Below are 14,801 nucleotides of genomic sequence, written 5' to 3'. Positions count from 1 at the left end.
TGATAAAGCGTGGGAAAACTGTGCCCTGACAGTTGACAACTAAAATACACAAATGAGGGAAAAATATGCTAAACACCACCAAAAACAACAAAAACACACAAAAAAGGAGAAAAATATGCTAAATTGTACCCAAAAAATAAACAAAAAATTACAAGAAACACAAAAAAAAAATTCAGAAAAATATACTAAATTAACAAAGAAAATAACAAGAACACGTAAAATGAGACACACATGATTGGAACAAAAACACACAAAATGACAACACAAAAAAACAGTTACAAAATTTCCTGGCAAATATTGTGGATGTTCATTGAATTTACGTATTTGGAATGGCTGAGATATCTACAACTGAATTCCTTGGTTTTTTACACAATGGTTCATTTTTTGTAATTTCCACTTATTTCTGCGGGCCACATTTGATGCAAATTTGGCCCCCGGGCTTTGAGTTTGACACATGTGGTCTAAGTTGTTCTTTTTAGAATTCTATTTGACATTAATCAGAACTTTATGAATTTAACCAGAAATGACAAGAAGACATTCTGCTGAAAATTTCTCCATGAGTTGGGGCTGTGACAGACTACTTTCATCCTGGCCTACTTGATATAAATGGAAATGCTTTGTTTATGATTTCTGGCTCTTCCACGGGTAAACAGATGAAAAACTCCCCCCAAAAATTCACATCTTTCCAGACATTTTATTTACAGATCTATAGATCTGAATCATACCACATTGCCTTAACATACAGGCTCAATTTCACATTTCATTCCACCGTGTCCTGCCCCCGCCTCCTTAACGTAACCCCTATGTACATGTATTGAAAATGAAGTCATGGCAATAATGAAGTTTTTCATTCATGCTACGATGTCCTCTAATGCATAGTTTGGACCACAGGGCTCCGTGTTTGAGGGTGTGTCCGCTCGTTTTTTTTTTCCTTCATAGCGACGTCCACGAGTGATGAGGTGCAAGAACGTTCCACCTTTAAATGCACATGACCCTGATTCAGAAACAGCTGTAGCCAATCTGACGGTGGTTCAGAATGTGGACGATTGGCAATATTTTTAAATCCTCTGTCAGGAAGAAGTCCATGATGTCATCATCCCTTCTTTGAAAAAGCTTTTTGTACTTTTTCAGTAAACAAACAGTCTATCTGGGCCGTAGCCACAATATATTTCATGCCATTTGAATAGTTATCCTCTTTTCTGAAACTTTTTAGATCCAACAACACCAAATGTTGAATCAAATATCGTGTACAACGTATATCTGCTCTTCCTGAGAAAAATACGTAGATCACAACACTTTGTTTTCTCATACAAACAAAATAAGGCAGGTAAAGAGGGACTGATAGTGTCTCCATAATGACTTAAAGACTAAATCCAAACATGGTCTCTCTCTTCATGTCCTTTGCTTTCGTTTTTGTTTTATGTTTCTCATAAACATGGGAGTTCAATATTTGCAGTCTCACCATCCAGTTGTAGAGGGTATGAGATTGTGCTCTGTAGTCGTTATTGTGTACTTGTTTGTCTGTGTGAAGCCCTTAAAGATGATCTGCTGCAACCACTGTGGGTTTTCTCCCTTTTCTACCATGCAATTGTGAAAAATGTTAAGAGGCAGATGGTAGGAACAATTAAAAAGTGCATTTTTAGGAGCTTTTTTTTTTTGTTTTTTTCTTCAAATATAATTTAGAACAAACATATTCCACACAATCTCCTACTACTACATTTTCATCCACTTTGAAGACCTAATCACAGCACCTGCAAATTGTGCTTTCAATGAATGCAAACGTTACGGTTTGTTGTCACTAAAGGGTAAAAACCACAATGTCAACACAGTGTTTTTTAGTTTTTTTTTTGTAGCCTTTCAGCTCCGTTGAGGAAGAAGTTTGGTCTTTAGTTTCTTGAAAAGCTTTAAAAATTTGCAAACCCCACTGTATTTTCCGAAAAAAAAAAAAAAATAAACTCTTTTAACGTCGTTGTTACTCTGTTTTCTCACGAGTCCACTTGATCATCGTCTCGGGCGAGCGGTAGAGGAAGATGAGTTTGGAGTACATGTCCTCCTCCAGGTCCAGTTCACCCGTCTCTCGGACGAGGAAGATGTCAGTGCAGAGTTTGAGGATGCGGTCAACGTTGGGCAGCTCCTCAAACATGATGGTGTGAGAAATACCGCTAAAGAACTCGCGCACGAACTTGCCAATGACCAGAACCACGGAGGCATACAGACCCATGATGCTATAGGCAGAAAAACAGAAGGAAGAAAAGTTGTTTAATTGTTGAGAGTCATGGTTACGTCTCTCCAGGAAGACTGGGACTGCGTCCAAATATGACGTAATAATCCGACGGCGGCGAAGGTTAGTAACGTCTGCCGTGGTGAGAAAACTACAAATTTCAGGAAATGGACTACTAAAAACGCATTTATAACACTTTCTGCTGATATAATCTCAAATATCACAAGGTTTGAACTTTGAATGTAAATCAAAGGAAAGAGGCTACCAGGGTACAAAAGTGAAACTAAAAGAACGTCACATTTAAACGTTTACTTGGAAGCTTTAATTCCTCTTTAAAGCGGAATAAAAGTTAATTCCTCTTTAACCTGACCTTGTAAACGCTTAATTCCTAATGCTAATTTAATTCAGAATTAAACTTAATTCCAAATTAGGTGGCTGGTTCATTCAGTTTTGAATTCCGAATTAAATAATTCCTCTTTCTTGTAAACAGTTAACACTTAATTCTGCTTTAAATTAATTCCAGTCGTTTGCGCGACTTGCGGCGATGACGCGCTGGGTGAAGACATAATCCAACATGGCCGCCCGGAATAGAGCCCACACTATTTAATGAGAGCCTTAAAAGACACGATATAAGGAAAAAAGGGGATGGACGGAGGCATAAACATGCAGACTTTAACACGTACACATGGACTTATCACACACGGAGATCAGCAAACGGAACAGGCTTCACCGAACGGGTGATACTAAGACCTGGACATAAGGACAATTTTAACCAAAACCTTAAAAAGTGTATCTGGAGAAAATCGCCTACCCTAGCTTTAATGCTAAACAATTCATTTCTAATAAGTATTGTATCTTCCTATTAAAGGACAAACACACTGGACACTGTAATGTGTACGTACCCGTATCCAGCCAGGAAACCCAAACTGGGCGGACTGACTTGATCACTGAACACATACAGCTCCAGTCCGGCTTCCATCTTGTATTTCTGACTCATGTTTATGGCGCCGGGCACCGTCTGAGTGACGATCCACCACTCCTGGATCTGATCCAATGCTTGTGCTTTCAGATTCCTTTTTAAAGTCACTTTGAGGTCAAGCATCTTATTATCTGCAACGTATCCCCCATTATGGAATTAGATCAGAGAAAAGGGATTTGTATTGCAGAGATTTGAAAATGCATGTATTGTTTAACACCAACAACGAACATAGAAACACTTAAACAACATTTTGAGTTTCAGGAAACAATAAGAATGTTTTCGACTGTGAAAAAGTTTGAATTGTTTACCTTTATAGAGAACATCAACAGGCTTAGCGTCAGAGTCACTGGGAGCTCGAATGTATCGAGGAAAGATTTCCTTCAGGGTTCTGTTCAGAGAGGAGAAACTCACTCAGGAAGACACTGGCAGTTGTTTCTAAACCAGTGAGACTGAATTTTTCAGAACATGTGAAAAACTAATTTTCCTTTGTTTAATCGAGTATAATTTCAATATTGATCAAATTAAACTGTATTCTTACAACACTTTTCATACAAGCACGAGACGAGTATCAAAAAGTGTTTTCACATTTGAAAAGGACAACACACTATTTAAAAAAATTAAATAAAAGCTTATCAAAAGCAGCACAGCACCCAGCTACTCCTACAATCCAGATGGATATAATCATATATTGCCTTTAAAACAAGAGAGCGTTGCTGTTTAATGCAACATTTACCTAATTGATCAGTGTTACCTAATGTTTTGTTTTTGAAATTCCTGCTTATAATGGAGCTTAAATCACTGATTTCATTGTTGGTTTTTAATCACTGTTACTGATGAAGTTTAATTTAGATTTATGCAAATCTCTTCAATCTTATTATTAAAAAATCTGTGTGAACGTTCCACCTTTAATCATGTAAAGCACTTTAAGTTATCCTGTTTATGAAACTCTTCGCTCATTTCTTGTTGTTCTGTGTATATTTGTGGGTTGTTTTGTGTTCTATGTCATTTTTGTATATTTTGTTGTCGTTTATTGTATTGTTGTTGTTGTTTTGTGTTTGTTTGGAGTCATTTTGCTAAATTTTGTTGTCGTGTTGCACAGTTTTCTGTCATTCTGTATAGATTTGTTGCTTGTGGTGTGTTATGAGTTTTTGTATGTTTCAGAGTCATTTTTGTAGTTTTGTATATTTTTCACAAATTTGTTTGTAGTCATCTTGTGTGTTATTTGTTGTTGTCCTGTTCTTTATTTTTCTGTAATGTATGTTTTTTGGAGTCATTTAGTTTTTTTTGTTGCTGTTTTGGTATTTCTGTTTGTCATTTTGTTGTTTTTGGTATTTCTGTTTGTCATTTTGTGTGTTTTTGATATTTCTGTTTGTCATTTTGTGTGTTTTTGATATTTCTGTTTGTCATTTTGTGTGTTTTTGATATTTCTGTTTGTCATTTTGTGTGTTTTTGGTATTTCTGTTTGTCATTTTGTGTGTTTTTGATATTTCTGTTTGTCATTTTGTGTGTTTTTGGTATTTCTGTTTGTCATTTTGTGTGTTTTTGATATTTCTGTTTGTCATTTTGTGTGTTTTTGATATTTCTGTTTGTCATTTTGTGTGTTTTTGGTATTTCTGTTTGTCATTTTGTTGGTTTTTGGAGTAACCTTGCTCATTAACTTGGGGGCCGCACAAAATTAGACCGTGGGCCGCATGTGGCCCCCGGGCCAGCAGTTGCTTATATCTGGTTTACATGTACATTTAGGTGAAGCGGAAACTTTTTAATGGTACAGTGACGCCTACGCTGTTGATCACTGTCATTGGTAGCGAGTGTTACATCTGCTTGAGCCTTAAGTGTACTGGACTTACCTGAATTCAATGAATGAGTTGTTCCAGAGTTACAGTACATACCATTTTTTTTTTTTTTGCCTACTATGGACAACCTGATGCTACTCACACTTGTAGGTTCTCTTTTGTCCCTTTGAGCAGTCGAATTAGTTCCTGCTTTGTATCTTGGTCAAGATTGGTCACTCGTTTTCCAGATGCTGTTTCAGCCTTGGCTCCAAGGCTTAAGTTCCTGTAAGAAGGCAGAATGTTGTTAAGGCATGTTTATGACTTTGCTTTGATCTCATAAAACCATGTGTTTCTTTACAGGAAAGCTTAATTTGTCTGTTTTTTTTTAAAAAAAACTAATAATTCATTTATTTGGATACTGGTTTGTTCCAGAGAATATAGAACACCAGTATCAACCAATGACTATATGAAATGCTTTAAACCACCAGAGCCATTTTGACATGGAAACTGGACTTGCCTCAACTAAACCACCAGAATCAACATGACATGGATGCAGGGGTGGACTGGCCATCTGGCATACTGGGCACCGCCCCGGTGGGCCGTCAACGTGAAGGAGGCCAGTCCGTTTTTTTTTGTTTTTTTTTTGACGAGCGAGAGGAGGCAGACATGTTAACAGGTGGCCAAAAATGGGCAAATAAAGAGGAACCAGGTGGTATATAATGGTGAAGGGTAGCTTAAATGAGCAAAATGTGGCAAATAGTGAAAAAAGGCAAAAATGTGGAACAAAAACAGGAAAAATGTAGGTAAGAAAAAAGAAACAAGTGGTATTTATTGGGCAAAAGTTAGTGTATTTGGATGAAAAGTGACCCAAAAAATAAAACAAAAGACAAAATTTATTGAAAGTGTCAAAATGAACTTGCAAAAATGGACAAAAATAGGGAAAAAAGGGTACCGTATTGAAGTTAAAATCTGAAAAAAGTGCCAGAACTTTTTGAAAAGGGGCAAAAATTTAAAGTTAAAAGTTTCCACCTTTTAAGGTTTTCTAGGGGAATAATTAATTTAGTTAAGCCATAAAAAGCCACATGTTGAACATCACTGCCTTAATAACGGCTTCTACGTAGTGGGCTGGTCTGGTCAGAAAATGCCAGTTATGAATTTTTGTCCCAGTCCGCCCCTGCCTGGATGAATAAGAATCTTCCCAGAAATAATGTGATAAATGATTGTGACACATTCTAGGCTAAATCTGAAAGAACCGGGTTTGTTTTGTAGATACCTCTGCACAGACCATTTCACGGTGATGGGAAAATCCTCCTCGGAGTTCAACATATCTATCAAGTTCATTCTGCTGGGGGGGCTGATGGTCCACAGAGAGTTAGAGTTGCCTTTTAGCTCAGCAATGATCAGGTCATCTGGCAAGTATCCTTCCAGCCACTGTATGGCTTCCTAATAGCAGCACAAAGTACAAAGACTAAACCACAACAAAGCAGTTTCACTGTCTAATTTACATTTACTGAGCTTAAATGCAGGAGAGCAATAACTAAGAAATTAAAAACTGATGTGGTGATCTTAGTGAGTGGCCTTCATTTTATTCCTCACTTAAAAAAACATTCCTAATAATATAATAATAATAACAATAACACATTTTATTCACATGGTAAGCGCTTTTCAAAAACTCAGACACTTTACAGTTAAAACAATTACACACAAGTCTGTCCCCCCATTATTACAGATATTGTAATTCACCCCTTTACAATCTTAGCTTCCACCTCTGACTGCTGCATAATTCACCAGAGGGGTTATGATCTCAGTACAATTACTAATAAATAATATGAAAGTTAATAAAGCCTATTTAACTGTATAATAAAAAGTGAAATGTTTTGGAAGACAACAAAAACTAATTATACTCACGTCGTCAAGATAGTACAGGTTCTTAAATTTACCAAATTCTTGTGCCGTCACGTTGTGTAATTGTTTTTGCTGAGCGCTCATAGTGAAAATGGGCTGTGGAGAGAAGAAGATTTGTTAAATAAATACATTCTTTCTATAACAGGCATGACAAGTGCTTTTTTTTTAAAGTCTTGTAGCACAAATATTTACCCTTTTTTTGGTTTTAAAGTTTAATTTCCACTCTATCCCAGTCATGGACGTTAGTGTTAAAGTATTATGAATGGTGGTGAGGGTCCTTTCAACACATGCTAAAGACGTATATTAAGGTGCGTATTTAGAATCCAATCCTATCATTATTATTATAACACTATAGATATATCATATTACCAACAACTTCCGGCAGGGGTGGACTGGCCATCTGGCATACCAGGCATCGTCCCGGTGGGCCGTTGACTCGAAGTGGGGTCCGCTACTTTTTTGGATGAGCGAGTAGAGGCAGACATTAACAACAGGTGGCCAAAAATGGTCCAAAAGTGGCAAAAACTGTGACTAAAATGGGCCAAAAGCAGTCGAGTGGCTAAAAAAAGGGGGAAAAAGAGGAACCAGGTGGTGTGTAATGGAAAAGGGTAGCTTAAATGTAGGGAAAAAGGAAACAAGTGGTATTTATTGGGCAAAAGTTAGATTATTTGGATGAAAAGTGGCCCAATTTTTTCTAAGAAAGGTCAAAAATTGGATAAAAGAGTCAAAAAGAACTTGCAAAAAGGACAGAATATGAAAAAGGGATATTTATTGGCAAAAGGTAGCAAAAGTCTGAAAAAATGAGACAATGAAGTAGCAAAATGGCCAAAGGAAATAGGTAAAAAGGGGTTAAAAAGTTCCCCCTTCAACGTTTAATGCTCATGTTGAGCATTAATGACTTAATAATGGTTTCTACATGGTGTCACTGATAATGCAGTGGGCTGGTTTGAATAGTAAATGCCAGGGCAGAATTTTAGTCCCAGTCCACCCCTGCCTTCTGGTGTGAACCATGTAGCAATTGGAAAGTAGCATAGAAGTTAGCAGGCAGATAATAACGATCTGACCTTGTTATCCTTGTAAGGAAAAAAAATGTCTGCTGTTTTTCACATATAATGTACCTAGCAATGACCCGTCACCAGTATGAGATCATACAACAGAAAAAACAATGGGAACAAATGTGTAATCTTTCAAATAATAACACGTTTTTCACTTTAGAAAGATACAAATCTTTCTAAACATCTTATTGGTTCTCATCCTTTGATATCTTTTGATATCTACTTAAATAAAGCTGTTTGAAATCTAACTATTGATCTGAAAAAGAAGCAGCAGTTTGACACCTGAAAGCCAGCCAGAGTGATTTCAAATGAGACGTCCAGCGGAGCATTGACAACTCCTGCTACGGACTTGACGAGAGACATAAAGAGCAGCGGGAACCAGACGATGCAGATCAGCAGCATTACAATCATTCCTCCCATCCCGTATTTCACCACCTTCTTCTTCTTCTGACCTCTCGGCTGAGGGTATCTCTAGAAAAGACATATACTGTATAAGACAACTATAGAAGCCTTTGTTCATCCCTAATCAATGACATGCTCATTCCAGCGAGATTCAGTTTGTCTTCTTTCTTAAGAGTATGTTGTGTTGAGGTTTTGTTTATTCAGACAAGGTCAACTGGAACGATGGAGCAGACCTTCTCCGACGAAGACTGGCTATTGACAGTTGAAACATGTCAGAAGATGAACATTCCTGAAAAACATTGTCTGAATAAAGAAAAGCCCAACTTAACAATGACATGCTATTTACCTATGTGGGTGGTAATACGTTTGAAAAATGAATCAAAGAGAAAATGTCAGTCGTTGTGACTTGACAGACAGTGGCTTTGTCTTGCACACCTTCTCTGACTCTCTCCAACATTTGAGGATGAAGATGTGAGCATAGATGTCCTCCACACAGATCCAGCTGGACAGAGAAAGGGAGGTGTCGGTCCAAACCCAGTCCATTACAGCTCGTAGCTCCGTCAGGAAAGGTACCAAGCGGAATCTGAAAATCACAGAATAAAAGATGCGATTTACGACGAGTTATTGCTTCATCAAATCAGGCCAGTTTTCATCCATGCAAACACATACAGGTACTATCATTTTTTTCAATTTAATGGCATTTCGTTGTTACTGGTAATCGTTATAGGCATGATGATCCAATACCCCACGAACGACGACTTTAAAACACATTACAAACATCTTTTCCCAATCCCAAAAAGGATCTCTATCTCCTTCCACTTTTACTGCAGCTTCCTAGGTGACACTCCGACCCCACAGCTATGTTTGTCCAGCTGGAAGGAATGAAACATTCCCAGCATAACTCACCCTTGAAACAGGAAGAGGTTGACATAATTGTAGCTCTTTGTGAGGAAGTTCCCCAGTACGCGGGTGGGATAACCACAGCGGATCTGATAGGCTGACAGCCCGAAGTAGATGCACTTCACAAAATACCACATCTGAGCAACCAAGTTTTCACTGAAACGCCTGCAGGGGAAAGAAAGGTAAAAAGCAACAAATGAAAATCTGATCAGTATGAAAAAAAGTGGACACCATTGTGCAAAGTTTGTAGCTTACTTGTCTGTAACTCCTGGCAGGATAAAGAACATCCAGAAGTGGATCCCAAAGACAAGGAATACCTGAAAGATGACTTTGCCCATAACGGACTTCCTGAGGTAGAGGGCCCGGTCCACTACCATGGTTCCAAACTGGATCAGTACCATGACCAGAAAGGGTCCTGGCACTTGATCCTCTGACAAAGAGGAGGTGATGTCTGCTGCCGAGTGTTTCTGTAGTGAGAGAAGTCAATGTAGCGGTTCATCTCTTCAGTCAGAGAATAGAATGCAGGGCTAAAAATGTCGGCCTGTCATTTGCAGATACGTACACCAAAGGCCCAGAATCCAAAGACATGATGATGATGAAATCGACTGTATCAGCCAAGAACATCAGCACATAGACATCAGTGACCGCGCTGTACTCGGGATGGATCAGATTATAGAAAAACTGCTTCATGGGAAGGTAGATCTCCAAAAACCTACAGTGAGTACAATCAATGTGATTTTTGGGGGGTTCTAGCAGGAGGATTGTAGATTTTAGCTATGTGTAACAAAAATATTTCTACTGACTCTAGTATACTGAGCCAACAATTGCTTTCTCGTACCTCTTGATGAGGAAAGCTTTAGCTTTAAAGAGCTGCTCCTTCAGTTTCTCCATTATCATCTGTTTGCGGGTCCTCAGATGGACACCGGCCTCGCTGCCATCCTTGTGACTGCTGTGGTGGGAAGCGATACTTCCTGTGTAAACAATGAGTCGGAAATCAACTATGAAGTTAAAGCTGTGTAGCCGATGCCAGCCGAGTCCTGGGCCATGCTCGAAATGGCATACTAACACACTACTCATAAGTTAGTTAAGTTTGATGTCAAAATTATTATCACCAGAAGTGGCAAAAGTACTAGTCTTCAGTACTCAGTAAAAGTATAGATACTTGAATAAAAAACGACTCTGGTACAAGTAAAAGTATTGAAGTTGCTCCCTCACTTGAGTAAAAGTAAAAAAGTTTAAACTGTTACCTTTGAACACCTGGAATTTAGTACTCATAATAAATAAAATGTGTAAATATAATGTGTCAAGAAAAACATTTTACATTTTTAAGAACTTAAAAATGTTAACCATAAAACTAAAGGACCTGCCTTATCAAAAAAAAGCTAAAACTACCAAAACGTTGCATCTTTTTACATCGTGGCGTCATCTTCAGATATTTGTTTAAAAAAGTAAGAAAGAAAAGTAAAAAGTATGGAATCAGAACAATATCAATGAATTAACTCTTGCAGGGTTTTTCACGAATACACATGCTTTGTTTCGTAGTTGTACTTCATTTGATGCAAACTTGTAATATAAATTCTGAAAAGCACACGCTCTACTTCACAAACATCATTTTGAGGCACACTTGTAATATAAATCCACAGATAATGCAAATTGCTGAATGTGCATTTACAAACTGCTTCTGTGCTGTGAAACCTCTGCATATTTGTGAGAGAAATGTGTGTGGTGAATTTTGAGACTTCCCTGACGTCGCGGGTCAACGAACGTCACCATTGGCTGATAAAAGTGATTGACAGATTCATCAGCCAATCAGGTGTGTTTGCTGTCAGCCAATCATATGGCTTCTTATATTTTCTCCACACTCTTGTTGGAACACCGTGCATGCGCACATATCAGTAGCTCTGCAATTGGTTTAAAAGTGTGGATCGTGTGCAATTGTGAATTTGGAATAAAAATGCGAAACAAATATATATTTGCGAAACAGATCGTGTGCATTTGTGAATCTGAAATACAACCACGAAACAAAGCACGTGCGTCCGTGAAAAACCCTGCAAGAGTTCTTTCATTATGATACTGTTCTGATTCCATAAAAAAGTCCTCCAAGAAAATAATACTCAAGTAAAGTACAGATTGTCTTGTCTTAGATTTGAACACTTTGGAAATATAGCTTGTGTTGAAGGTAACCAGTGCATAATAATAGCATAATAACGGGTAATATGGAATCTCCAGGATCTCTGAAATGTCAAAATGAAATGTGTATACGTGAGTTTTTATAAAATACTTGGTCACTTTCTCTTAAAATGCTCAAAGTCGGCGCCGCAAGTGAGATATTTAGCCTCAGTGTGCTTCAGGTTTTTGTGGTTGTAGGTTCAAAATGCATCTTGGGAAACTTGGAAGTATACCTCAGTGGGAACGGTCATCATTGTAATCATATTATAGTAGATAGTGGACAGTAAATACTCATTGAGTTTGTAGTGTATAGTACGTTAGTATGCCATTTCTAACACAGCCCTGGACATAAAAAAAAAAAAAGTATTTAAAAAAACACAACTCTTACTTCTGCTATGTAATGTTAAAATATAGAGCATTAACATTAGCATCTTAAGTTGATTGTATATCTATTCAGACACCCCTATCTCAACACATTTTCAACAAAATGGGTCAAAAACCTAACCTTCATTAAAAATAATTGTGGCTATTCTTCTTCAAAAAATAACATAAAATATGCAATCACATATTTTAGAGTAGTAATGAAGTAATTACAATAAATAGTAAAGCCCCCCCCAAAAAAATGTCATGAAATAAAATAAATTTTAATTTATTTGAGTCACTCATTCACTTTTCCAAGTGTTTAAACTGAAATTACTTGTTATTCCTGATCAAAACAAACTTTTGGGCATCAGTGACCATTAACAGGGAATGTGTTTCACCTCTCTTCGTCCTTGAGGAGGACTGATGGGATCGGTAAGAATTGTGTGAGCCTCCACTGGAGCTCTTTCTCCTCTGGTAGGTCTGAGGCTGAGCGTTCTGTATCTGGATTTGTCCCGAGTCGATAGAGTTCCCAAAGTTAATGGACCTCATGGTGTGATTGGAGCTTCTCCGCTCACTGTTCAGAGACGAAGCCGGTTCGGACTCCCTTTCGCTCTCCTCTTTGTCCTTTCCCTCATCGTCAGATTCGCTGACACGGGGAAGCTCTCTCCTTTCTCTGGGGTCCTCCTCATCCCACAGACCGTGGCACTGAAGTGAAAACATGCACAGCAGCTGTGTTTTATTATACCAGGCTAAAATTACAGTTTTATAAAACAAAGTTCATTTGCATAAAAATCAATAAAATACACAGTATTTGAAAATATTGAATCACAAGCCTGTATAATAATTAGTCATGGTACAAGGAGAAAAACGCATTTAAAGTCAGTTTCGATACTACAATTACTAAGAGAGTCCATTGTCCATTTTATATCAGATATCCATTTGATATCAGCAAAAAACAAGTAGTGAATTATATTGGCCTGCATCTAAAATCTCCAATATAAATGCTCCGATACACAGTTTGTTTTTATTGGAGTTATTGAGGTTATTTTCAGGGTTGTCGAATGTATTTCTTTTATTTATTCTATTCAGTTGTAGAATATTCTTATGCTTATGTTGAAGTTATTTTGCACTTTAAAAATATATTTGTACCGTATGTATTGTTTTTATTGGATTAAAAGAAGTTATTTTTTAGGCTCTTCTAATTTATTTTATTGAATTGTAGAATATTCTTTATGGTTTAACTGTTTATTGGTTAATAATAAATGGGTCAGTTTTCATCATACCTATTGTTGCTGACTATTGTTCTCTGTTTGAGTAACAACACTTCATCAAGCCTTTTCTAACATTACACACAACAAAATAAGTCATAAAAGTATGTATGATTCGTGTTGATATCAGATCAGATCGATATCGACCAATTCTCAGAAAATACCAAAACTGGTATTTTAAAGAAAGTGACAAAGTTAGATCGGGACATCCCTAAAATCTCAAATATTAACCAGAATATTGGCATTTACTAAAGGAAATGCAAGTGAGGATGCAAGTGCCAGCCCCTGTCGCACTGCATTAGCTTAGCATTAGCATTAACTAGCATTAATATTAGCTAGTTAAAATTAACATTAGCTAGCATTAACATTAACTAGCATGAGCATTATCTTAGCATTAGCATTAGCTAGCATTAACATTAACAAGTATTAACATTAGTTAGCGTTAACGTTAGCATTAACATTATCTAAGCATTAGCTAGCATTAACATTACCTAGCATTAACATTAACTAGTATTAACATTAGCTAGAGTTAGCATTAGCATTAACTAGCATTAACATGAGCATTAACTACCATTAGCTTTAACATTAACTAGCATTAGCATTAACATAAATTAACATTAGCACTAGCCTACCGCGAACATTAGCCTAACAAAAGCATTAACCTAGCATTGGCACAAACCTAGCACTAGCTAGTATTAACCTAGCAATAGCGTTAACCTAGCACTAGCTTAACATTAGCAATAAGCTTGAAAAAGGTTGAAAATGTTGAAAAAGCTGAAAAAGCTTGTAAAGGTTGAACGTATTAGCTGAATATGTCAAAGGTTGAATGGTTTGTAATTTGTTTGCTAAGATTTTAAGAAAAATCAATAACTCAAAAAGATTCAAAGTTACGCATTATAAAAGTTTAAGCATAAATATCCAGAACTTTCTGAACGTTTTGAGTTAATGGCCAACGGACAAAAAAAAAAAAACGGATAACAATAGTGAGGGTGCTTCTGTATGATCAATAACAAGTTATATTAAATGATTTTTATTGTGTTTGTTGTGCACACCTTAAGGATGGACCTGTGGAAGAAGAGAGCCAGTAACTGGATGAGGTCATAGTGAACATAACCATCCTTCTTCTCCACACCAATGATGTTTGGAGGGTGGTACGGTCTGTTCTTATCTATCTTGTTCTGGTTAAAAGGGAAGAAGCCAAACTGGAAGAAATACTTGATAACGATCGTGACCTACAAGCAAAACACAAAACACCGATGTTAGAAACGCCGTCTGAGCTACAAAACCTGATGATCATTCATGCCAAAGCTAGAGTATAAATAGTGTGTTGGAGCTTTGACCTCAGTGTAGACGATGGCAGTCATCCAGTAACGTTTACTGGGCCGGGGCACAGACAGCATTGCCCAGAGGAAGATGGTAATGGGAAGGACTAACGTAACACAGGACGCAGACACCATGTGGTTGATAATTATAACCAGGTAGCACACATGCTCAGAGTGTGCCACGAGCATGTTGTACAGGGCGTAGCACAGCTGGAGGATCAGGGGCTGGCTCTCATAGAATTTATCAGAGTCGTCCAACTCCTCATCGTAAAACATCCTGCAAGAAGAGCCAGGGTTTAATGGAGTCCATCCATCCATGCATGCATGCATGCATCCATCCATCGGATCATCATCATATTGAAGTATCAGGCAACAAACCCACATCTCACACACAATTGACTTAAAAAACACACACAATGACAGAAAAAAATCCAATATGTACTTC

General features: G+C 37.4%; 1 protein-coding gene across 1 annotated transcript in view; it reads right to left on the bottom strand.

Annotated features, from left to right (window-relative positions):
• Positions 1-1,867: 1,867 nt before the first annotated feature.
• LOC114458574 (piezo-type mechanosensitive ion channel component 2-like) overlaps positions 1,868-14,801 on the bottom strand; it is a gene marked incomplete at its 5' end in the record, with an annotated part of 33,117 nt that continues 20,183 nt past the window's right edge. Inside the window, 16 exon segments of the mRNA XM_028440990.1 lie at positions 1,868-2,225; positions 3,124-3,331; positions 3,509-3,588; positions 5,136-5,255; positions 6,246-6,415; positions 6,881-6,973; positions 8,215-8,403; positions 8,770-8,917; positions 9,241-9,399; positions 9,490-9,701; positions 9,797-9,820; positions 9,823-9,946; positions 10,073-10,205; positions 12,165-12,471; positions 14,087-14,266; positions 14,375-14,633. Of these exon segments, the coding sequence (XP_028296791.1) occupies positions 1,973-2,225; positions 3,124-3,331; positions 3,509-3,588; positions 5,136-5,255; positions 6,246-6,415; positions 6,881-6,973; positions 8,215-8,403; positions 8,770-8,917; positions 9,241-9,399; positions 9,490-9,701; positions 9,797-9,820; positions 9,823-9,946; positions 10,073-10,205; positions 12,165-12,471; positions 14,087-14,266; positions 14,375-14,633 (2,659 nt within the window).

This window comes from Gouania willdenowi, unplaced genomic scaffold, assembly GCF_900634775.1.
Source record: "Gouania willdenowi unplaced genomic scaffold, fGouWil2.1 scaffold_132_arrow_ctg1, whole genome shotgun sequence".
In the NCBI taxonomy this organism is placed as follows: Eukaryota; Metazoa; Chordata; class Actinopteri; order Blenniiformes; family Gobiesocidae; genus Gouania; species Gouania willdenowi.
The sequence above is the reverse complement of the archived record's forward strand: the minus strand, read 5'-3'. Positions and strand labels throughout refer to the sequence as shown.